Raw genomic sequence first — 24,837 nt, forward strand, 5'->3', positions numbered from 1 at the left:
ATGCTGTAAATCAGGAACAAAAACAGAAGTTGCTGGAACAGCTCAGCAGGTCCAGCAGCATCTACGTAGAAAAAAAATCAGAGATAACGTTTGGGTCAATGAAGAAATCAAAGAATGAGGATCAGGAAGTTGAAGTTCAATTTATCAGAAACTTTGTTTGATCAAATGGTTGAGAAAAATAAGAACAGGTGGAGGAGAAAGTGGATATTTTTTAGTTCAGAGAAATTAGCTGAATTACAACAGAAAGATCACAAAAGCCCAAGTCACGTTCCTGGGTCATGTTATTGGACATGGACAGGTGGCCTCACCGGATGTGAAAACAAAGGCCATTGCACCATCAAAGAGGGAAGTACCAGGATTCGTGGGACTGAGTGATTTTCATCAGTAGTTTGTACCAAATTTTAGCAGTATGGTTGCTCCACTGACTGACTTATTGAAGGACTACAGAAAATTTCAATGGAAGGAGGACTTTCAGAAAGCATTTGACACCTCAAAGCTATGATAATCACTGCCCCAGTGTTAGCTACACCTAACTACACAAAACTACTCAAGGTGGCTATCAATACAAGTGATGTGGGTGTTGGTGCTGTACCATTGCAAGAACGTCAGGAAGATAGAAAGACCTATTGGGTATTTTTCTAGAAAATTGAATATCATCAACATAAATATGCGACCATTTAGAAGGAAACCTTGAGCTTTGAAGGTGGATTTGGTGCATTCGGCGTGGGAAAAACAGAATGAGAAGGACTAGTCGTACTAGTGCATGTCTGCATGCTTAGAGTCAACGTAATGCATATGTATTGTAGTGCACTAACAGCATGAGACTAAAGGCTTTTAAAAATGAAGCTATTGTTGTGTGTTGAGGGGTTTTTTTTGGGGGGGGGTGGCAGGGAAAGAGGCGCGTTGATATTATGCCTTTTAGGTGTATTTTGTCCTGTTTTTCTTGGAAGAGAGGTTTTAAAGCAGAGATAGCAAACTGTTTGTTGAAATCCATTAAACCCATTTTCGGGTCTTGGGGTTTTTGAAACAAAATATAGGAATAAGTAAAGCAGCCTGATTTTCAGTTTTCAGTAGCAGTTGTTGCTACAGTCTTGAAGCTGGGTTTGAAAGCTGCAGTACATATCTCCCTGCTTCTGTTTTCTCGACTTTTTTCTTCCTGGGCTGGAGAACTGCCTGAGAGATCATCTATTTTTACAACATTGCCTTCTTCCAAGGGTGTCTTTATGGGATATTACTATATTGGAACAGTTAATTGGTAGCAGTTAATAATCTTTCATTCTTTTAAGTTTTCCAATAGAGTTAAGTTATTCCAACTTCTTCTTTCTTTTGTTATATTTTAACTGAAGTGTATGAATAAAGTGTGTTTTGCTTCAAATCTGATAGTTTGACAAGTTGAATTGCATCTGGAACGCAATCCCTTACATTTGCCTTCAAAATAAGAAAACATTATGGTCTAGACTATCTTTTGAACATATTTTGAGGGAATTTCGTCTGGTCCATAACATTTCAATGCTGTAAGTCGAACAGCGGCAGACCCTTTTGCTCTCATCCACAGAAGGAAAGATGACAAGATGCTATAACTCACTTTTGTTGGTCAATCTGACTAGACCTCTCCTTGAAGCGCTGCTCCCTCAGCTCAGACTCTCTGCGTTCCCTCTCCTTTCTTTCCTTTTCTAAGCCCTCCTGTTCCAGCGCTGCCTTCTTTTTATCTTCTTCTCTTCGCTTTTCTTCGTCTATCTGTGGTTCAAGGTATGAGCTGTTAGTTTTGTATTTGTTTGCTGTGAGGTAGCCAAGGCAAATCCAATGAAAGCAGCCACAATTGATCCTAAGGATCCCATCCTGCCACACTTGCTGTGATCTCAGGCCGTCCGGTTACAGCTCAGGTTCAAGGTTTCAAGCACGGCCAGAGGGTAAAAACTGCTCCACTCCTACCGCCTTTCACATTAGAAGCAAGGAATAGGCATCACTAACAAGGCCAGCATTTCTTACCTCTGCCTCACCCACTGCCTCAGCATTCAAACCTTCTTAAAACACTGCTGGGACAGCAGGTAGCTGACAGGTTAAAGCTGTTGGTGTGATGACAGAATTACACATAGGATAATAGCTCAACAATCCCACTACTTTAAAACCAGCCTCTTCCCAGAATTTTCTCACTGAACCCAGATGGCCTACCCACTGTAGTGGGATCTGAATGTACAACCTCTGGATTAATGATGATCTGCAGTCACACGTCCAGCATCAATCCTATCATGCACTAAACCAAATCCTTACCTGGGTCTGTGCCCAAAAACTCGCTTTGTTTGCACTTTGTATTTCTGACATTGCATTAGTCTTCTTATAAACAGAGCCCTGAAGGAAGAGAATAGCAGAGAAGAACGCAGTTGTAATAATGAGTTGCCAATCCACATAATCATCAGCTTTGATCCCACTTTCTGTTGATGTCATTGGCCAGTTATGAGTGTTAGGTCTGAGAAGGGACAGCTCAGGGCATCAGGTTTCTCATCATCTAATCATTAATCCCTGCTGTCAAACAAACAGTTGTAATCATGTCCTGTGCTCAGATCTACACCTTCTGCCAGAGGAATCACAGCAACAGCAATGTATTCGCAGGCTATAAGCTGAGCATGTGCCGATGACAAGTCTGTCACATACCATCTCAAGAATGGTATGAGACACCATCACCAGCCCTCTTGCTTCTTGTCCCTTTATGTTGTAGACTACAGGCTCATGTCCTTCCAGTGGATGGGACAAGGGCTGGCTTTTACTCAGCACTCCATCAAAATATCTTTCAAGTATTCAACATAGAGTCATTGAGTTATACAGCATAGAAACATACCCAGTGGTCTAAACTGTCTGCACCGAGTAGGCATCCCAATCTAACCTAGTCCCATTTGCAAGCATTTGGCCCATATCGCTCTGAACATTTCCTATTCATACACCCATCCAGATGCCTTTAAAATGTTGTAATTGTACCAGCCTCCACCACTTCCTCTGGCTGCTTGCTGCATAAATGCACCACCCTCTGCGAGAAAAAAAACAACCCCTCAGATTCTTGCGTTGTCCTAATATTCTATATGCAATAGATGAACTTAATCTGTAGTATCCAGAATGAAATTCACAAATTCAACATTTTTACATATGAAGTGGAATTGTCTGTACATAGTATTTAAATTTTTGCCCCATCAGGAGGATTTGTTCCATGATGTCATGCAGTGTTCAGTTTGTATTACGTTTGTGCAGTTCTGTGTTCAGTACATAATTCTGTGACTGGTCTGCTTTGAGATGCTAGTAATTGTTTCTCTGTGCTGCTGTGTGTTGAGTCTGTAATTGTCTGTCTATGCTGTTCTGTATTCAATCTGTAATTGTCTATCTAGTCACTCTGTGTACAATAAAGTGCAGAGTATCATCCTGGAAACTCAAGGTTAACATCACAGCAACGTGTATTGGAGGGGGTCAGGTAGAACTCAATCCCAGAATACCAATCTCTCACTTGCCTTTACTTCCCATCATTATATTGACTACCAGATCCTAAATACCTCCAACCATCATTTAGACTCATTTTGCGCACCCCCTTTACAAGAGAAAGCAGGACAAGACAAACTCACCACAGGGCCCTGTGGCTGAGTATCCTGGAAGCGGGAGCTCTCCTTATGAAAGCTGTAGTTAGCACCCGATGCCTTGGCCACTTTATTAACAATCACCTCAGGTTCCACATCCTCGTCGGCACGGGCATTGATAGTTATATGGGCACCCTGGAGAAAAGTAAACATTTGACACCAACTCGCATTAATGAAGTGAAATGTACCAAATAGTTTCACAGGAGGGTAAACAAACTAAATTTAACACTGAGGAATGTAACATGTCATTGGTCAGGTGGGCCAGAACTGGGTCAAAGAGATCAGTTTTGAAAGGCAGATGGAATTTTACAGTTTAGTGACTAGGTGGCTGGAGGAAATGGTGAGGTGAAGGAAATCAGGGATGTGCATGAGACAAGAATTGTAGAAACAAGGGATCGCGATGGTTTGTAGGGCTGCAGGAGTTCAAGAGATTGAAAAATGAGAGACTACAGAGGGACTGGAGTTCAAGGATAAGAATTTAAAAGTGGAATTTTGCTGGAACTGGAGCCAGAATTGGTTAACAAGCGCTGGGGTGATAAGCAAACAGGGCTTGGAGAGAGTTGAGACAGCATGACAGTTTTGGAGGAGCTGAGGTCTACAATAGAGTACCAAGTGGGAGGTGCGCAAGGAGGGCATTGGAATGGTCCCATTTAAAGGTAACAAAAGTGTGACTGAAGAGGAAATTAGCTAAGGCAGAAACAAAATCAAACAGGCAAACATTCGGATCTACATTGAACACCTTGCACTGCCATATTTGACAGCTTAAAAAACTTGATTACACCTTACCTTTAGAAAGTTGGCCACAGTACTGACATGATTGGCACACAGCCCCTTCCTGGCATCTTTCACTCCTTCACCAGTCTGAAGAGAGACAACAAAGTGAATAAGGGTGGATGTCAATGTCATGTGCCGTCTGCGTCCCATTACCATTGATAAAACATATTATGGACCAGACCAGACCCCATCAACATATTCTGAGAAGGTTTAACTTTTTAAACGAAGATTTGTAGCTCGGGTTGCGGTTTCAGTTGTTGGTTGGTTGGTTGGTTCGCTGAGTTGACTGCTTTTCATGCAGACATTCCATCTCTTTTCTAGGTGACGAAGTCAGTGCTGTGTAGCCTCCGCTGAAGCGCTGTTGTTCTGTCCTGCTCTGAATTTATATGGTCCAGTCTGTCATGGTGGGCAGTCTTGTTCCTGGTTTTATACCGTAGTGGTATGTAGGTGGGGTCTATTTCATCATGTTTGTTAATTGCATCAGTGGTTGATAACCAGACCTCCAGGAATTCTTGTGCATGTCTTTGTCTTGCTTGTCCTAGTAGTGTAACTTTGTCCCAGTCGTGTAACTTTGTCCCAGTCAAACTGATGCCCTTCTATGTCAGAGTGTATTGAAACAAGGGAGAGTTGGTTGTGCCATTTTGCTGCGAGTTAGTTTTCATGTATCCTGGTGGCAACTTTCCTCTCCATCTGTCCTATGTAGTGCTTCTCGCAGTTGCTTCATGGGGCTCAACACACTAGCCACCCTACCCTATGTTAGGAACACATCAGAACTGACAAGACTCCTATGACCTCTTAGAATAAGAATAGCACACAAATCAACAGGCACACTTCGCCAGTTACTCTCAAAGACTAAAGACCCCATACGCACAATGAGCAGGACAAATGTGATATACAAAACATACCACTACGGTATAAAACTGGAAACAAGACTGCCCACCATGACAGACCAGACCATACTAATTCAGAGTGGGACAGAACAACAGCACTTCAACAGAGGCTACATAGCAATGATGAGGTCACCTTGAAGAGAGATGAAACGTTTGCATGAAAAGCAGTCAGCTCGGTGAACCAGCCAACAACTCCATTTTGAGATGCTATTTCTTTAGATGTGAAGTGCTGTGTTCCAAGTGCAATGTGGATGGTCAAACTACTTGATGTTAAGAAAAACACAATTTATTTAAATGCTGTAGTAAAAACACAAACAAAAAGAAAGAATGAAGAATTTAGGATAACAACTTTCAGAAAACTCAAGCCAAATAATAGGTAGAGTACCTATTACTAAATAACTGTTCCAAAATAGTAACATTCCATAAACACACCCCTTGGCAAAACGGCAAATTCAGAAACAGATTCTCACATGCTGTTCTTCAATCCAGGAGGAAGAAACATCACAAAAGATTCAGGTAAAGTAGCAGCTAGGAGACATTAACTAAAGCTTCCAACTCTTTTGAAACCCCAAAGGCTTCTGCTTAAAACTAAACCGAAAATTTAAAAAAATAAAACTAGAAAGCCTGGTCTGAGAGAGCTGACCACATCCAAGTCGTTTCCATTTGTCCCAACTTTTAAAAATAATTCCAAGGGCTCACAACAGTTTCCTAACAGCTCTGCATCTCTGCCTTCAACTTGTCTTCAATAAAAGGACAAAATAACCTCTTCAAGTGACAGCACCATCTCACACATTTGCAGCTTTTTACCACCTAGAACCATGTGTCCCTCAAAAATGGAGGGAAAACACGGCTTTAAACATCATGGCTCTCTTGGAAACGAGGACAGTCCAATAGATTCTAAAATAAGAAAGGAGTTAAAACTGACTCTGGTAGAGATATGATGTTACACACAGCATAAATATATGCAAGAGTAGATAACTATGTTTCTGGTAACTGCACAAAAGGTTAAGGAGGGACACCAAATCCCAGACAATGTGCAAAGGAGGACTAGGCTCAAGAGTGCCTCTGCATTAGCAAGATTTCACAAGCACAGTGACTATCTACCAATCACCTTCAGATAAGGAAAAGAAAACACACCATCATCCTTTACTGAAAACGATCAAGTCAACTCGAGATGAGCAATAACAGTGCTGTAATTCAATACTTACCCAGTTGATGAGGACATATTTGGGTAATCCTGAATTGGGGTCTTTCACTCGACAAAAAGCATACATCACTTTCCCACTGTTTAGTTCATCCACCAACTCCTCAAGGCCCCCATCTGAAAAAAACACAAAAGTAAACTCAGTGTAAGAGGTGTGCACAGCCACATTCTTACACAGTCCTGGTCTTTCAAGGGAGGAGCTTGACACTTCGATTTATTAATAATGGCACACCCTGATAAAGGACGAGAAGGTGGCAGCCTTGTCGATGGAGAAGATACAGGATTAGAGGCTCAAAGTCAAAGAGGACACCAAGTTTGTTAAAAGCTTTGCTCAGCCTGAGAGTATGAAATTAGTGGCAATACAGCATATGGAATGAGCTACCAGCAGAAGTGATTGAGGCAGGTACATAAAGAATATTTAAAAGGCACATGGACAAACACACGGATAGGAAAGGCTTGAAAAGATAAGGACCACGTGCAGGGAAATGGGATTAGCGCGGATGGACATTTTGGTTGACATGGACCAGTGCCGAGGGCAGCACGGTGGCTCAGTGGTTAGCACTGTTTTCTCAGTGCCAGGGACCCAGGTTCTCCGCGTCTGCGTGGGTTTCCTCCCACAGTCCAAAAATGTGCAGGCTAGGAAAATTGCCCATAGTGTTGAGGGATGTGTAGATTAGGTAGGATGCTCCGAGAGTTGGTGTGGATTTGTTGGGTCGAAGGGCCTGTTTCCACGCTGTGGGGATTCTATAAAACTTTGGGACAAAGGGCCTGTCTCAGTGCTATGAACAGACAATTGTCCCTGCCTTCCAACGTTTAAGTGGATGTATGTGCAGCTCTTCCAAGACAGTATGCTCAGACAAGCAGTCTGAAAAGCAGCATGAGAGGGGGAACCTAACCTCATGCCTGGAAGAGACGCTTTGGTAAGAGGCTGGGGGAACATTGATCAATGGAAGACTCAAGGGAAAAGGACGTGTGGTAAGAAGAGATGTACTGGCCAGGATTGACGAGTGAGGGAAATTTAAGTGAGCTAGACGAGAGATTAACCTTGACAGGTTAACAGTGAGGTATTATATAATGGTCACCCATTGGTTGTTTCAGAGCTACAACAAAAAAAAACGCTGATTGAAAAGATCCAGGACACTTACCACTACGTAGAAACTGACCAAACATAGAATTGAAATTCATTTCCCTTTATCTTCACCTAAGACCATACGATATAGAAGACCGAGGCCATTCAACTCATCGAGTCTGCTGTGCCATGGTTGATACGTTTCTCAACCCTATTCTCCTCCCTTCTAGTAACCCTTGATTCCCTTACTAATTTAAGTATCCATCTCCGTCTTAACTACATTCAGTAATTCCACAGCCCTCTACAGCAATGAGTCCCATGGTTCACCACCCTTTGGCTGAACAAATTCCTCCTCATTTCAGTTCTGAAGTATCATCTGTCTTATGAGGCTGCCTCATCGGGTCCTAAGCCTTTTAGTGGAAACATCACCTTCACATCCACTCTACTCAGGCCTCTCGGTATTTTTTAAAGTTTTAACTAGATTCCCCCTCATCCTTCTCAACTTCACTGAGTTCAAACTAAGAGTCCTCAACCACTTCTCATGACGAGACCTTAATCATTCGTGTTCACCTCCTCTGGACCCCTCCAAGGCCAGTACATTCTTTCTTAGATACAGGGTCCAAAATTGCTTATAATGTTCCAAATGCAATCTGACCAAAGCCTTATACAGCCTCAGCAGTGCATCTCTGCTTTTGTTTTCAAGCCCTCATGAAATGAATGTTAACATTGCATTTGCCTTCCTAACTGCCAGCTGAACCTTAAAAGAATCCTGAACTGGGACTCCAAAGTCCCTTTATGCTTCAAGTGTTTGAAGCCTTCCCCATTTAGAAAATGGGCTACACCTTTATTCTTCCTACCAAAGCGTGCAACTTCACACTTTCCCACAGTATATTCCATCTGCCACTTCTTTGAACACTCTTCTGGCCTGTTCAAATCCTTCCTGCTTCCTCAACACTACCTGCTCCTCCATCTATCTCTGGGTTACCTGCTTACTTAGGAACAATGCCCTCAGTTCCTTCATCCAGATTGTTAATGTATAACGTGATTAATTGTGGTCTCAACACAAACCCTTGTGGAACTCCTCTAGTCACCAGCTACCATCCTGAAAAAGACCCCTTTACCTCTACTCTCGCCAGTCAGCCAATCATCTATCCATGGCAATACCTTGCCCCTAATACCATGGGGTCTTATATGCTTTATTCATTAATGGGATGAGGGCATTGCTGGCTAGGCAGTAGTTATTGCCCATCCCTAATTCAGTTCAGAGTCAACCACATTGCCATGGGTCTGGCATCACACGTAGGCCAGACCAGGTATGGATGGCAGTTTCTTTCCCTAAAGGGCATTAGTGAACCAGATGGGTTTTTCCAACAATCGACAATGGATTCATGGTCATCATTAGATTTTTAATTCCAGATATTTTATCCAATTCAAATTCCACCATCCGCCATGGCAAGATTCGAACCTGGGTCCCCAGAACATTATCTGAGTCCCTGGATTTACAGTTCAGTGATAATACCACTAGGCCATCAGCTCCCCGCAAAGAGCTGCCTGTGCAGCACCTTGTCAAAGGCTTTCTGGAAATCCAAACAGATCACATCCGTTAGCTCTCCTTTGTCAAATTTGCTCATTACCGCCTCAAAGAATTCTAAAAGATTTGTCAGACGTGACCTCCCTTTGATGAAGTCACGCTGACTCACCCCCTGTTTGACCATACACTTCCAAGTACTACATAATCTCATCCTTAATAATAAACTCTGAATGTAATCTTAGCAATGACAGAGGTCAGAGTAAATGGTCTATAGTTTCCCATCTTCTGTTTCCTTCCCTTCTTAACCAGGGGTGCCTCTTTGCCATTTTCTAATTCTTTTGGGACCCACTCTGACTCCAGTGATTCCTAAAAGATCATCACCAATGCCTCTACAATTGCCTCCAGCTATCATCTTCAGAACCCCGAGGTGTCATCCATCTGGTCTGGGTACAATTAAACAACAAGTATTTCACAAAGGGACAAAACACACTTAGCCTCAGGCAGCAAGGTCTTGTTATTGCATCTGGGCAGATCAACTCTCTGTAATTAATCCAGTGTCAAACCAAGAACTTCATTCATTTCACATCAGGTTAACACAGTTAACATCACTAAGTACCAGCCACAGATGACAAGTGGATGAAGTAACCCTCACCTCCAGTCCCTGCCACCCGCAGGTCATTGCTGTTGCCTTCATATGTAAAAAGTGCCCTGAAAAACAGAAAACAAGACAATCAGATTTGCTCTCATCCTTATAGAGAGCAGCCAGCTTTTGAAAGGAAATAAGCTGCATCGACAAATGCTGCCATATGCAGCCATCACTTGGCATTATTCCAATAACACTTACGTACATAGGCAATGTTGTTCACCACATTCTCAGTTAATGGTGGTCAATTCAAACAGGTCACACTTCAAACGCAAACCTGCCGTCTCAGTCCCCATAAGCTGGGAAATTCTCACCTCATTCAAAAGACAGCACACGACAGTATTGCAACCGCTCAGTACTCCATGATTAGCACCATTGGTTTTGTTTGTCTCCAACAGTGGTCTTAGTTGATATTGAGCCAACAGCCTCTGACTGCCACTCTAGATACGTTAGAGGGAAATACGGGATCGAATCAGAACCATGGTGGACTGACTGTTCCTCTGACTTAGCATGCACTGGACCAATTGTACAGACTACTGTCTGTCAAATGGAGACTCAAAATTTTAAAGATCTGTCACAGCAGCTGAATGCTGGGTTCCACCTGCTTGTGACGAACCATCACTCAGATCTGCTGCTACTTTGCACTGGAAGGAGGAGAACTTACATGTCTTCACCCAAACTGCAATTCCAGGCCCAGTAGTATCAGATTTCTCCACGTAGCAGACTGCTCAGCTTTTATTCAATTGACATGCTTGTGGCACCAAGTGAGATCATGGGCTTCATAGGACCTCCCATCTCCCCAAATTTGCTATTTTCCTGCTGTGAGTATGTGTAAACTAAATTTTCACACTACTTTTACCCCACAGTTTTGCAAATACTTTAATTCTCAAAACATCACAATTCCCTTTTCCAGTCTGTTTCCAGCAGATCATAGCAGCTCTGCATTCAAAGAACATCTTTTACCCATGATCTTAACAAAGCATCCTCTCCTGCCAGAAGGAAGTCCTTATTGACTGCTACTTTGTCCTTATTGACTTACTTCTCAAAACCACTCAGAATTTTGCAGACTTCCAGACTTTAATTAAATTAACTGAGCAAGTCAGACCAGTAGAGGAACTATTTTATAACCAACCCGTTCAAGGACTGAAGAAGCCAACTTCCTTAAAAACAGGCTCTGGTAGTTGGTCATCCCCTTCCTCACTCAAAGTAGTGTTAGGAGCATGGTCAGGAATGTGAGCATACACAAAGCATGACAAAGGGCTATTACATTGGCAGAGAGAAGTTGAAAATGTACATCACTGGAAGAGAAACATTTGCAGCAATCTGCCATGCAAGACCATCAGACCCTGGTTAAGAACAACTTAATGTACGACGATTCAACAGCGGTGAGAATGCTTTATCGTAGATTCTTAGAACCACGGAGGCTATTGGGCCCATGACATCTGTGCTGTCTCTCAAAGTTTTGTTGACGACATTACAGTGGAGGAGTTCTGTTCAGCCCCTCTACACACCTAAACTGCAACAAAGAGGCCATTCAGCACTACAAGCCCAATAGCTTTTTAGTTAGATCAATGTCAACGATGTCATGAAACCGCTCCCAAACAGAAATCTATCAATCCTGGCATCAGTGATTTCAATTGCAACAGACTACAAATCCTGTTGGTGAAGTGTTTCACACATTTCTCCAACTGATTAGTCACATCAAGCCTCACCAGTCCAAGCTTCAACTTGCTTCTCTTGTCCTGGGCTTGCCCAACCAGAGGAAAAGTTTACCTATAGTGTTTTCAATCAATCAACTTGAAAACATCACTAATCAATTCATAGAAGTTCTGATCAAAACACTGCCTGTGTGTGGGATCTTGCTAAGCGCAAATAGGCTGCTGTTTCCTACATTACAATCGTGGCCAGCAGTCAAGTACTTGGTGCACTCTGAACCACTTGGGGCACAATGACATTGACAAGAGGGGTTGACGATGGCCTGGTGGCATTATTACTTGGCTACTAATTCATAAACTCAGCTCATATTCTGAGGAGCCGGGTTTGACTCCCACCACAGCAGAACTCAATAACAAGTCTCTGGAATTAAGAATCTTCTGGTCTTCATGAAACCATTGCTGATTGCCGGCAAAACCCATCTGGCTTATTCATGTTCTTCAGTGAAGGAAATCTGCCATCCTTACTTGGACCTGCCTTCATGTGACTACAAACCCACAGCAACGTGGTTGACTTTCAACTGTCCTCCGAAATGGTCTAGCAAGCCACTCTGTAACATCGAAGGAGGTAGATCACAACCACCTTCTCAAGGACAACTAGGGACAGACAATAAACGCTGGCCAGCCAACGACACTCATGTCCCACAAGTGAATTATGAAAAAAAGCTTATGTGACTTCACAAGTGAAGAAGATTGGGGGCGGGGGGTGTTGGGAGACAGGTCACAGTGGTGAGTTCTGGGATTTTCACAGGGTGCAAACTGGTTGACAATCTGGGCTGTGAAGACACTTACTTGCATTATTGGTGTGGAGTGTTCCGCATTATGACAAGAATGATGAAACGAAACCCAGTTTTAAGACTGAAACTAAACAATTTTTAATGACTTGAGCCCAGAAACAAAATTGAAGGTCTTTCTAAGAGCATCAATGACTTCGGCTCACATGAAATGGAGAAATCTGGAATCCGATAAGAAACCATTGACAGGATTATCCAAGTTGAGAAGACAGGCTTGATGAACTGCACGGTTTGTCCCCATGCATGTTTTAATTCTCTAAAGCAAGTGGCATCTACTATACAGTACTTTAGAAAAGCCAGAGGATGTAAAGGCCATTGAAAAAGTAGTTTCTCTTTCAAGGTAGATGGCCATCTACGTTAGTCAGTTGAAGAACAGGGCAGAAACCTCACTCCAAAAACCTGGGCTAAGGTCATGTGCCCAATAACAAGATCTTGACTATCTCAATAAATTACCAGAAAACAGCACTGACGGCAAACCATAGCTGAAAAGATTTTCTCCCTCCAGCTGTGCCAAATTCAGGCGACAATTGATTCTCCATTTCGACATTTGCACAGACATGTTGCTGGGGTCCAAGCAACTGTGTGGGGTCGTGAACTGCGGTTAACCATCAAATGAGCACTTCACGTTTGTGAACATTTATTGGTTCACACAAGTCCTTTTGATTTACTGAGTTTTGTTCAGCACAACAAAATAATTTCACACTGCATCTCAACTTTATTTTTAGAAGTCTTATTTAATATAATGAACGCAAAAAGCAACCGATGAATTTGCAAAAAGTGCAAACTTTAAATACTCCACTAATACCTTGGATTTTGTTCTTTTAAAAAGGTTGAGGTGTAGCCAGATTGAGACTGTGATAGATATGGACTGGATACAGAACAATTATTTCATCTTGTGGGGAAGAGCCATAAAATGGCCACTAAAACATCCTCACAAGGAATTCAGAAGAAAGCTCTTATATAGAGCTTTGGGAGCGTGCAAAATTCACTCTCATAGGAAGTGGTTGAGATGAATAATATAAATCATTTAAGAAGCTGGAAGTACTCACAGTGGAGAAAGGAATTGTAGGATTAGATTAGATTTTCAGTTTAACCACATCGAGTAATACAAGTTATGCGTGTACCACAAGAACCAATGTAGACCTGTTGGTATTTAGTGATTAGGAACAGGCCCACATACTAAATTGCTTATCAGCAAATAACAATCTGAGCATATAATAAATTGTAAACGTACGAAGCAAGGCTTTGCTCAAGCAACGGGAGCCGAGGTTAGGAAATGGCACCGAGAAAAGTCAAACCAACGTCACAGATGGAGTGTGCTCATGATTGCATTTTGTCAGTTAAACTAAAATCCAAGTGGCAACATGAACAAATCAGAATAAAGCATGCAAATTTTGCTATGTAGCTGGTGTTGTGCAATTACCACTAGTTCCTGATTTCCTGTTCTTCCTGTTTGTTTAACAGCTCAAGTTCTTCTTTCACACAGCCCTTGATCAAAGTCAAACATCATTCAGCTTTCTTTGCTCCTAGAAAAGCAGATCTAATCTCTTTAATCTATCCTCATACCTGAGATTTCTCATCCCTGGAACCATTTTCAAAAACATCTTCTGCACTATCTCCGTCTTTACGTCCATTCTTAAATGCAGCACACAGAACTAGACGCAATACTGCAAGCTGAGGCCAAACTAGCAACTTATCCAAGTTCAACACAACCTACTTGCTGTTGTACTCTATGGCCTGTGAATACAGCCTTGGATACTGACTGCTTGGTTATTTTTTTCTCAAATTGTCCTGTCAACTGTAACGATTTATGTACCTATTCATCCAGTTCCTGCTGTTCTTGCACCCCTTTTCAAGCTTTTTTTCATTATTTCTCCATGTTCTTCCTACCAAACTTTACACATCTCTACACTAAGTTTCATCAGCTGCCTATCAGCACATTCCATCAATTCTTCTGTCATTTTGAAATTCTACACCATTCTCCTTGGTTAATTATGTTTCAGAGTTTTGTATCTTCTGCAACCTTTGTAATTATGCCCTTGCACAAGATGGCCTACACTTGTAACATATCTCAGGGAAGGTCCCAACACAAACCCATGGCATGCTTTATGACACACCGTCTTCCATCCCAAAAATATGCGCATTAACCAATACTCATGGTTTTCTGATAAACATCCAATTCTTTATCAGTCTCCTGGCATAGCTCTTTACACTGACTTCCTGTCCTCAGTTAAAAAAGGAAAGAATCGTGTATGCCTTCTTAAAATGTCTTACTTGTTCTGTCACTTACAGGGATCTATGGGCATTGATTCTAAAGTCCCTTTCTTTTTCAAGATCAATATCCAATCCCTTTCAAGATGGTGGCTGAATAGCATGCACGTGGACTCCTGCTCCTGCAAGGTAGTTGGTGGCAAGGGCAGCCGCAGACTGTAAGGCAGCAAGTGCTGGCAGCCCAGGGCAGCCGGCACTCCAAGGCGGAAGTGGGAGCAGGAACAGGAGCAGGCTATAAGGTGGCAACAGCAGCCAGCCCAGGGTAGCGGCAGGGGAGAGGTCAAGTCATTGAGAGTGCAAACTCAGCGTGGCCAGGTGCTTATGGACTATGGTGTTGAACTATTAACTGTGTTCCTTTGTTTTTCTACTTACAATAATGACGGTAATGTTTCACTTTTTTAAATTTTGTTTTCTTTATTTTTCTGCTTTGTGCCAAGATTCTATACCTCACTACCTTTGCACCTAAGATAGCACCATAAGTGGCAATTTGTAAACTTTTAACGTATTCATGTGAATGAGCCAACAAACTTAGTTCAATTCAAACAATTCTACTCCACCTCCTAGCTTTGTTTGCTTTAGCCATTCACAGTATCTCACATTTATTCATTAACATTTATTGTTTCACTCGCCAAATCAACGCACAGCATCTTGCTATCATTTAGCACTTACGCTGCATCAACTACATGGCTAATTTAGGCTATTATCTGCAAATCATAACCACTCAATTTAAAAGCAGAAGTGTGAATACAAATGTACACCTCCTGGTCATTCTCGTAAGCTAAAGCCCAACAGAATTTATTATTGGATCCCATAGAATTATCATCCATCTACCATGCAGCTTTGGCACAGTGCTTCTGGAAATACGAGTATATACTCAATAAATGATTCTGGGGATAAGGAACTTCAGTGAAATAAGATTGTGATTGCAAATAAGTGACTGCAGATGCTGGGGCTGTAATTCTCAGAAAAGACTGGAAGATGATTTGACAAAGGTATTCAAAATCATGAATGGTCTGGATAAAAACAAACAAAAAAAAACTATGTGACTAATGGAAGCCAGAGGGCACAGATTAAACTCATTGACAAAATAAACAATCGAGGCAAGAGGAGAATTTCTTTTCATGCAGCAAGTGGTTGGCAGCTGGAACCCGAGTGGGCAGTGGAGGCAAGTTCACTGGAGATATTCAGATAAGATTTTTGACTGTTATCTGGCAGCACGGTGGCTCAGTGGTTAGCACTACCACCTCATCAGGGGACCTGGGTTCAATTTTACCCTCAGGCGACTGTGTGGAGTTTGCACATTCTCCTCACGTCTGCGTGGGTTTCCTCCGGGTGCTCCGGTTTCCCCCTACAGTCCAAAGATGTGCAGGTTAGGTGGATTGGCTATGCTAAATTGCCCATAGTGTTCAGGGATGTGTAGATTAGGTGGGTTATAGGGGGATGGGTCTGGGTGGGATGCCGAGAGGGTTAGTGTGGACTTGTTGGGCCGAAGGGCTGTTTCCACACTGTAGGGATTCTCAGAATGTATGCACAGGGAGAAGGCATGGCAACAGCAGAGTCAAAGTCTGATTGGGAGAGGCACCATAGACACAACGGGCCGAGCGGCCCCCGGCGCCAAAAGGCTCGGGTCCTTCTCCTCATAAATGAACACTACACCCAGCAACCAACCTTCATCAGTCATTGTTACACCTTCAACCCCCTTCAACAAACGCGAAAAAGAGCCTCTGCTCCCGACCGCCCACAACCTTCCGCTTTCCCCTCCCCTCGTCAAAATCCAGGATCAATCTGGAAGCTACCGAATCTTCTTTCGCCCCACCACAACTCACCAGTCAGTAGCGGTCTTGTCGTTCACCACATCCTGATAGGCGGCCTGCAGAGCTGGCCCATTGCGACTCAGGTTCAGCGCCATCTTTCCTGAGCGGCAACCACGCAGGCGCACAACAACACACCCTTTCGCCAGCACCTCCGCGCATGCTCCAAGTACCGCAGCACATCCCCGCCCCCAGCCGCCGGCGCGGCTCCAAACGCGCATGCGCCCCCGCTCAGGGTCCGCTTTCCCTCTGGTTTTCCCACCATCCTGTTTCACACAGCAAGAACCCAGCAATTAATCAACACTTCTCCGTCCACCCCGCTTACAAACGCAGCACAGTACCTGTTAGCTGTGTTAGCTGAAAGCCAACCTCTAACGTATTTTTGTCAAATAACCAACGCCGCCCCCTGGGCTCCATAATAAAGGGGTAAATGCGTTCGGGCAACTGAATCCAGCATTATACCGGTGGATGTCAAACCTGGCCAGCCCCTAATGGCCGTAAGGTAGGGAGTCCGGGTGAGAGCCAGAGACTTTTCCAGAACGTCTAGGGCTGGCGCCGGGCGTCGCGCGAGAAAGACTGCACGTGCCTCAGTTTGAGTGACAGCTGGGCAGACCAGTAGGAGAGCAGATCCCGCCCCCACCTGGGAGCCAATCGGGAAGCGGGGTGGGGGCGAACATAACGCGGATTGGTTGACGGACCGTCTCCTCCAATGAGATAACAAGGTGTAGAGCTGGATGAACACAGCAGGCCAAGCAGCATCAGAGGAGCAGGAAGGCTGACGTTTCGGGCCTAGACCCTTTTCCTCCAATGAGCCGAGAGCCGGCGTGTACGCCTCAGCCAATGGGAAGAGCATCTTGACCGAGGAGTCAGGGGGCAGCGGTGGCTGGGGGTGGGAGCAGGCGGGCAACGGGTCGTTTGATTGACGGACCATTTTCTCCAATGAGTGGAGAGCTGTTGTGCACGCCTCGGCCAATGAGGGGAGGCAAGGCGTTGCAGGGGTGTGTCCTACTGTCCCGGTCGTCGGCGCGGCGCTTGTGGCGAGTGGCCGCGGGTTTATTGGTGAGGGGAGAGTTACCACCGCAACTACCGTCCCCAGGGTGGGACAGGCCCAGAGAGGTGTATCCTCAATCTGGGCACGAGTGCCTGGGTATCGTGCCCCATTCAATTCGGAGTCAGTAGGTTAGAGCGCTGTTAGTGGTGCAGGGAGGTTCCAGTTCTATGAGGGGCTAAATTCTATCCCGGTTTTGGCCCAGTGAGCAAGGGAAAACTTACATAAGGATCATTAGCTGGGTAAGTGTTCAGTTGAAATGAAAAACTGTTCTTAGTTTTTTACAAAAAGCCTCCAAAGGCTAGGAGATAGCAAGGACTGCAGATGCTGGAAGTAAGAGTCGATAAAGTGTGGAGCTGGAGGCGCCCACCAGGTCAGACAGATTCTGAGGAGCAGGCAAGTCCGCCTTTAGAGTCGGAAAGGGTCCCAACCTGAAACTTCCGATTTTCCTGCCCCTCCCAAGGTTAGTCTTTGGTCAGGCTTTTACATTAAAGGAAAGGAGGACGGTGTCAGGGAAAGGCTGCCAGCAGCATAAAAACAGATCGGAAGTACTTTGGCAAATACTTCAACTGGTGAAAAGAGTAACGAAAGCTAGTGTTAGTCTTCCAGGAACGGCCAAGGCTTTGAATGCATGGTTTGTAGCTGTCTACTTGTCAGAAGACTGGGGAAAGTCTTCCTAAAGATAATCGAATAATCACGAGGTGATAGGGAGGAATGCATTTCAAAAAAATGTAATCACTATCACCAAGGCAAAAGTGCCAGGACCCCATGGCCTACATCCAAAGATCTTAAAAGAACTGACTGCACAGATAGAGGATGTATTCGTTGTAATCTCCAACAATTACTTCCTTTTTGGAAAGGTACCAGAAGACTGGATTTGGAAACAAGGAAATGTTCAAATCGGTTACCTTAAAATGAGTTGTCTGAAATGTTGTAGATCCCATTATTAAGGAAGTTATAGAAAGTTACTTGGAAAATGGTGTGATCCAGCAGAGCTGACACTATATGAATAAGAAATCCTGTTTAATCAAGTTCTGAGGAAGGGTCACCGGACCCCAAACACTAACTCTATTTTCTCCCTCACAGATGCTGCTGAACTTTTCCAGCAACTTTGTTTTTGTTCCTGATTTAGAGCATTCACAGTTCTTTTGGTTTTTAACAGCGTCTGTCATAATGGATAGACGGAAATAAGTAGTTATGGTGTCTTTAGATGTCCAAATGTAATTATAAGGAGCCAAATCAAACAGCTTGTGGTGTAGATGGTATCAAATAAACATGTCTGAAGATTTGATAAGATTACAGGAAGCAGAGAATAAGACCAGATTCTTTTTGGGTTCACAGGCATGGGTCACCACTGGTTTCTCAACAATTTATAATACATAATCATATTTCAATAACTGCACCGAACATATGCGAGAAAAGGTTGCTGATGACACCAAAGGAGGTAGAAAAATAAAGTTGCCAAGATGAGGTACAGAGATCTGCAAAGGATTATAGAAGTGAATGGGTACAAGTTTTCAAATGGGATATAATGTAGAAAGTTGGCAACTGTTTTATTTTGGCAGGAAGAATGGAATAGCAGTACGCCATGATCGTGTAGAGGATCCGAATGTCTGCCACCTGCTCCTCAGCCTTGTGAGAGATGTGGAGGACAGCTAAGAAGGTTACCTCAGTACAATGGGATCTTGATCAGATGGGCCACTGGGCCGCGAAGTGGCAGATGGAGTTGAATTTAGATAAATGTGAGGTGCTGCATTTTGGAAAGGCGAATCAGGGCAGGACTTACATGCTTACTGATAAAGTTCTGGGGAGTGTTGCTGAACAAAGACACCTTGGAGTCCGTGTTCATTGTTCCTTGAAAGTAGAGTTGCAGGTAGACAGGATAGTCAAGAAGGCATTTGGTATGCTTGCCTTTATTGGTAAGTGCATTGAGAACAAGAGTTGGGTGGACATGGTGCAGCTGTATGGGACATTGGTTACGAACTATTGGAATAGTGTGTGCAATTCTGGCCTCCCTGTTGTGAAACTTGAAAGGTTTCAGAAAAGATGTACAAGAATGTGGCCAGGGTTGGAGGGTTTGAGCTGTAGGGAGAGGCTGAATAGACTGGAGCTATTTTCTCTGGAGTGTCAGAGGCTCAGGGGTGACCTGATAGGGGTTTGTAAAATCGTCAGGGGTACTGATAGGGTAAATAGACAAGGTCTTTTCCCTGGGGTGGAGGGAGTCCATTACTAGAGGGCAGAGGTTTAAGGTGAGAGAGGAAAGATTTAAAAGTGACCTGAGGGGCAACCTCTTCACGCAGAGGGTGGTACATGTAGGGAGTGAGCTGCCAGAAGAATTGATAGAGCCTGGTACAATTAGAACATTTAAAAGGCATGTGGATGGGTACACAAATAGGAAGGGTTTAGAGGGATATGGGCCAAATGCGACTAGATTAATTTAGGATATCAAGTTGGCATAGATGAGTTGGACCCAAGGGTCTGTTTTCGTGCTGTATATGTCTGTGACTCTTTATTCCTATGTTGATTGCTGTTCAATCTGGAGACTGAGAGGACAGGCTGACCATACTGAAATCTCTGAATGTCTGCCTTTATTTCCCTCCTTCCATTTTCTTCTTCAGTAGGTCTTGCTGGATGACACAGGCTGCATCTTAAGGTGGTAGAGAAAGTTTGACTTGTTTGAAACTAAACTTGGTTACGCTGGTAGACGGGTCTCTTGAAAATAATTGGATTCTGCGCATTTGAGAACATTTAGAGAGACGGGTACAACATAACCCACACCATATGTCATTTCTTCAGCTGTTTTTTATTCATTTGCAGGATGAGGGCATTGCTGGCTCTGTGAGGATTCATTGCCCAGAAGGCAGTTAAGAGTCAGCCACGTTGTTGTGGGTCTGGAGTCACATTTAGGCTAGACCAGGTAAGGATGCAGTCTCCTTCCCTAAAGGGCAGTAGTGAACTAGATGGGCTTTTCCAACAATTGATAATGGTTTTGCAGTCATCATTAGACTCTTAATCCCAGACTTTTTCTAAAAATTGAATTCAAATTCCACCATCTGTAATGGCAGGATTTGAATCCGGGTCTCCAGAACATTATCTGGGTCTGAACAGTCCAGTGATAAAATCACCAGGCTATCGTCTAACTGAGAGGCACATTGCCAGTCTCAGTACTCTTCGTATCCAGGAGTAGACTAAAACTTGCCACTTGTTTGTCTTCCTGTTTGTAGGTATTGCCCACAACACAGCAAGTAGTCAAGTGGGATTTCATATCTCTGCATTTTTTTCCAGCTGAGAGCAGACCAACTCTAGTCTGATGACTTCAGTGGATGCTAATAGCTGAGAAAAAGTCCCAAGTGACAGCAATGATAGACAATACAACAGGTCGATCACCACTCACTGTTAGATTGATTTCAAGTGCAAAAGGATAAACCAAGGATGAATACGTTGATTTACTTTTTCAGGCATGTATTTGGGGAAGGCACATGTAATGTTGGGCATTATTTCAAAGGCAATTGAATATAAAAGTAGGAAAGCTTTGCTAAAAATTGTAGAAGGCCCTCGTCAGACCACGGTTAGAATTCCAAGAACAGTTTTGGGCCCATTGTCTAAGGAAAGGGAAATTGGCACTAGAAACAGTCCAGAAAACGTTCACTTGGCTGGTACTAGATGTGGAGTGACTGTTTTTCTGAAAGGTTGAGTAAATTGGGTGGGCATTCATTGGAATTTAGAAGAATGATGCGCAACCTTATTATACAATATTGTTGGGGGATTTGACGGAGTAGATACGGAAACTCATTTATCCTTGTGCAAAAGTCTAGGACCAAACAGCTTCATCTCAGAATAGGCGGTCACACATTGAAGACAGATGAGTTTCTTTTTTGGTGTGAACCTGTTAAATTCTGTATCCAAGGACTGTGGAGGCTGAGTCAGTAAGTATATTCAAGGCTGAGCAAGATAGATTTTTAATCAGAGAGTCAAGGATTATGGGGATAAGCAAATTCAGCATGTCCATGAAGACTCTTATCAATTTTTGTAGACGCACTATAGAAAGCATTCCATCTGAATGTATCCGGGCTTGGTATGGCAACTGCTTTACCCAGGACCTTAAACTATAGAGAATTGTTAACACAGCCCAGTCTGTCACACAAGGCAACCTTCCATCCATTGACTCCTTTTATACTTTTTTGCTGCCTGAGAAAGGCAGCCAACATAATCAAAGACTCCTCTACCCCGGGTATAATATTTTCCATCAGGTAGAAGATACAAAAGCTTAAGCAAATGAACCAATAGATTCAAGAACAGCTTCTTACCTGCTGCTATTAGATTTCTGAAGGGACTCTCAAATTTTAAATTTAATGTCGATCTCTCTGTTAGTGCACCTTCTCTGCAGCTGGAACATTGTATCCTGTGCTCTGTTCTATTACCCTGATCCATTTTGTATGATATGATGTGCCTGTACTGCACGCAAAACAAAACATTTCCCTGAACCTAGGTACGTGTGACAATAATAAACCAAATCGAAATAAGGGACGAAAATAGACTTGAGAATGATCAGTTCAGCCATGACCCCATTGAATAGCAGACTCTAAAGGCTGAATGGCCTCCTGTTACAATGTCTTATGGACTTTCCAGGCTGATGTTCTCTTGCATTGGAATTATTCCCAGATTCTCTTTGGGATCTGTATCACGCTTTACTCGGGCCAAAGATACTGGAAAACAAAGCTTACGGCAATTCTGCTGCCACAGAAAATCTTGAGGGGCAAGAATGGAAATTTCTCATGAGTTGCAGTGACTGTCAGTAGTCCATTTCTCTCTTGGCATCATGCAATCGTGACCTACAGTTATAAATTTGAAGATGGAAGCAATTGCATATATACTTAATCATTGCTCGGATTAAATGTGGTTATCCTGCGAGGAAAAGCTGACAAACTGGGCATGTATGCAATAGAGTAAATGAAGCAAGATATTATTGAATGGAAAAAATTCTGAAGGGACTTGATTGGGAACATGCTCCCTCTTGTGGTCAGACTGGAATTGGGCAACACAGTTAAGAATAAGAAATTCAATTTTAAAAATCAAGATGAGGAATCTTTATTTTCCCTTAGAGGGAAGCCTGGAATCCTTTCTTAGAAAATCGTGAAGGTTATTGAATGGTGGAGCAGGCTCAAAAGTTGAATCGTCTGCTTGTGCTTCCAAGTTGGAGGTTCCTAAGAAACATGTTACAAAGCTGTGTGGGGAGGGGGAGAGTGGATATGTGTGCTTAATGGGCTGAATGGCCTCTTGCGCTGTATGATTTTCTGATTCACAGGGCATCAGTTTTAATGATAGATCACTCGAAGCAACATTAAATTTCAGAAAATTATTGCCAAGACCAGAACCATGAAACTGATGGCAACAGCAACAACTTGTATTTTCACAGCAACTCTAACCTAGTCCAGTTTTGCAAACATCCTCAGAAGAGCCACAAGATCCAAAGATAGTTGTGCAAACACTTGGCCAAGAGGTACCATTTAAAAAGCATCCAAACGGAGTGAAAACAGCTGAGGGGTTGAGAGAATGAATTTTGGAGCTTAGGTCCAAGAGGCTGAAAGAATGGTCACCAATAGTTGAAAGATTATTATCAAAATAGAGGAAGGCAGGGCTAGAGGAGATTACAATTGAAGGTTATAAAGACAGGGAGGGTCTTGGGCTCGAGGAGGGTACATTTGATAGGGAGGGGCTTAGGGTGGAGGAGATTACAGAGAATTAGGCTGTAACCATGAAAGTAATTCTTAAAGAACGATAACTTGAAATTTCGCACCAGCCTCTGTGTTCAACAGCGAATACCATTGTAGTGGTCACAGGGCGACGGTGTGAAAGACAGGCTTTGTGACGATCCTCAATATTACTGACATTCTGCCTCCTGGGCAGGAAGCATGTGATCATTGTCATTTGGACAAGATCAAGTGAAAAGGAGAATGATGACGAATGATTTGTAAATGAAGGCAGTGGATAATTAAATGTTGGAAAGAACATGCCCGGTAAGAAATGTATCAACCAAATCTGATGAAATCTGCAGTCGAACAAACCAAGTCAGGATGGAGCACTTCAAGTACAAAACTCTTCTGAAATGAACCCAACAAGAGACAAGTTAACTCGTGAGAAATAGCAACATCCCAAAGGTCTGAGACTCGGTTGTGATTAGGATTCAAATTAGTGTTGCTTTCTTCTGTATCTGATTGTGCTTTATGTGACCTGATTGCTTGATCCTCAGCAGTGCAGCAATGACATCCTGAAGCATGGAGTGAGCAGTTTTAAATCTGCGCTCAATTTTCGATCCTGCTAGAATTTGGAGTTTGTAATCAATGCAGAATGTCGTCTTGTCAAAAAAGTATAAAGTTAACTCACTTTTTAAGCATGCTATCATCTTGCATGTGACCCTCAGATGTTTCTCACAGTTTGAGAACACCTGCGTGATTCGCACGTATTCTCGTGCTTTGCCGCACACCTTATTTCAAGTTCTGTCTCATCCCTACAATCCTGTGAGGCATGTAACACAAGAAGGTCAAGGAGAACGAAGTCCCTGATGTCAGCCTATCTTTAGATGATATGCAGAATTTGCTTCACTGACTTCTTTCAATCTCTGGAGAAGGGAGCCTTTGTCTTTCCTTTTACCCCACTCTCCAATTTAAATATCTTCAACTTCAAATCACCTTTCTTATCCTGCTGATTTAATCAAACTTCCTCTCACCTCCAAGTTCTGAGTTACCTTCTCACACCATCATTCGATAAGGGATTAGCACTGGATTCTCAATCTAACATCACAGGCTCGAACTAGCATTGTGGTGGAGCTAAACCAACAGTCCAATACTTGAACTGTAGTGCTGTGGTCAGTCCGCTAAGTAATAGTATCATTGCAGACTGAGTGTCATGAAGTTTCTGTTTTGGCTCTAAATTTTTTTTTTGGCTACTTTAGTTCTTCGTATGTGAAAACCACTATATAATTGGTAGGTATTTTTCCTCTTAATGAACTTTCGTTGTGAAGTTTTGCATGTAGACAGTCGGAACCATTTTCCTTGTGGAGCTTGCGAATTTGGCTCGAAGCCAAAATGCTTCTTTACAATGTGAGGTTGTTCAGAAAGCAAGCTGTCGTCTTTGTATTGAAGTAGTTAATGTGCTTTTTGTAAAAGAATAAGATAATTTGCATTTCTGTTCAATGTGACTGACTCCAGCACCCAACGTGCTTTGTGCCAGTGATGTACTTTTGAAGTGCATTCTCTACACCAGTCCTGATAACCTGTTTTACTTTGAGGGACCTACTTTGTTCCTATTCAAAATCGTGCTGTGCAACCATTGTTGCCCTCTTGAGAGGCCAACTGAGGCCTTTGTCTTTCAAATAAGACAGTAGACAGCATCTCTGGTAGTCCTGCAGTCTTTAACTCTGAACACTTACTGTGTCTAAGAGATAGTAGGAACTGCAGATGCTGGAGAATCTGA

The 24,837-nt window shown here is 43.1% G+C and overlaps 2 protein-coding genes across 9 annotated transcripts in view; one reads left to right on the forward strand and one right to left on the reverse strand.

Moving 5' to 3' along the window:
- Nucleotides 1–16,470, reverse strand: part of dbnlb (drebrin-like b) — a 72,507-nt gene extending 56,037 nt beyond the window's left edge. For 4 of the 8 annotated variants that reach the window (XM_048618541.1, XM_048618538.1, XM_048618544.1 and 1 more), the window contains exons 1-7: nucleotides 16,332–16,469; nucleotides 9,738–9,793; nucleotides 6,490–6,602; nucleotides 4,404–4,478; nucleotides 3,606–3,752; nucleotides 2,272–2,349; nucleotides 1,586–1,737 (exon numbers count right to left, since the gene is read on the reverse strand). In XM_048618541.1, coding sequence (XP_048474498.1) covers nucleotides 1,586–1,737; nucleotides 2,272–2,349; nucleotides 3,606–3,752; nucleotides 4,404–4,478; nucleotides 6,490–6,602; nucleotides 9,738–9,793; nucleotides 16,332–16,414 — 704 coding nt within the window. In that variant the 5' untranslated portion in view covers nucleotides 16,415–16,469. Of the gene's footprint in view, nucleotides 1–1,585; nucleotides 1,738–2,271; nucleotides 2,350–3,605; nucleotides 3,753–4,403; nucleotides 4,479–6,489; nucleotides 6,603–9,737; nucleotides 9,794–16,331 lie in introns of all 8 variants that reach the window. The other 4 variants (XM_048618546.1, XM_048618542.1, XM_048618539.1 and 1 more) reach the window with 2 other exon arrangements.
- Nucleotides 16,471–23,374: 6,904 nt separating this feature from the next.
- The window catches only part of piwil2 (piwi-like RNA-mediated gene silencing 2), a 56,402-nt gene continuing 54,939 nt past the window's right edge, over nucleotides 23,375–24,837 (forward strand). Inside the window, exon 1 of the mRNA XM_048618523.1 lies at nucleotides 23,375–23,381. Within this exon, the coding sequence (XP_048474480.1) occupies nucleotides 23,375–23,381 (7 nt within the window). The remainder of the gene's footprint in view (nucleotides 23,382–24,837) is intronic.

This window comes from Rhincodon typus, chromosome 40 (assembly GCF_021869965.1).
Source record: "Rhincodon typus isolate 14 chromosome 40, sRhiTyp1.1, whole genome shotgun sequence".
NCBI lineage: Eukaryota > Metazoa > Chordata > Chondrichthyes > Orectolobiformes > Rhincodontidae > Rhincodon > Rhincodon typus.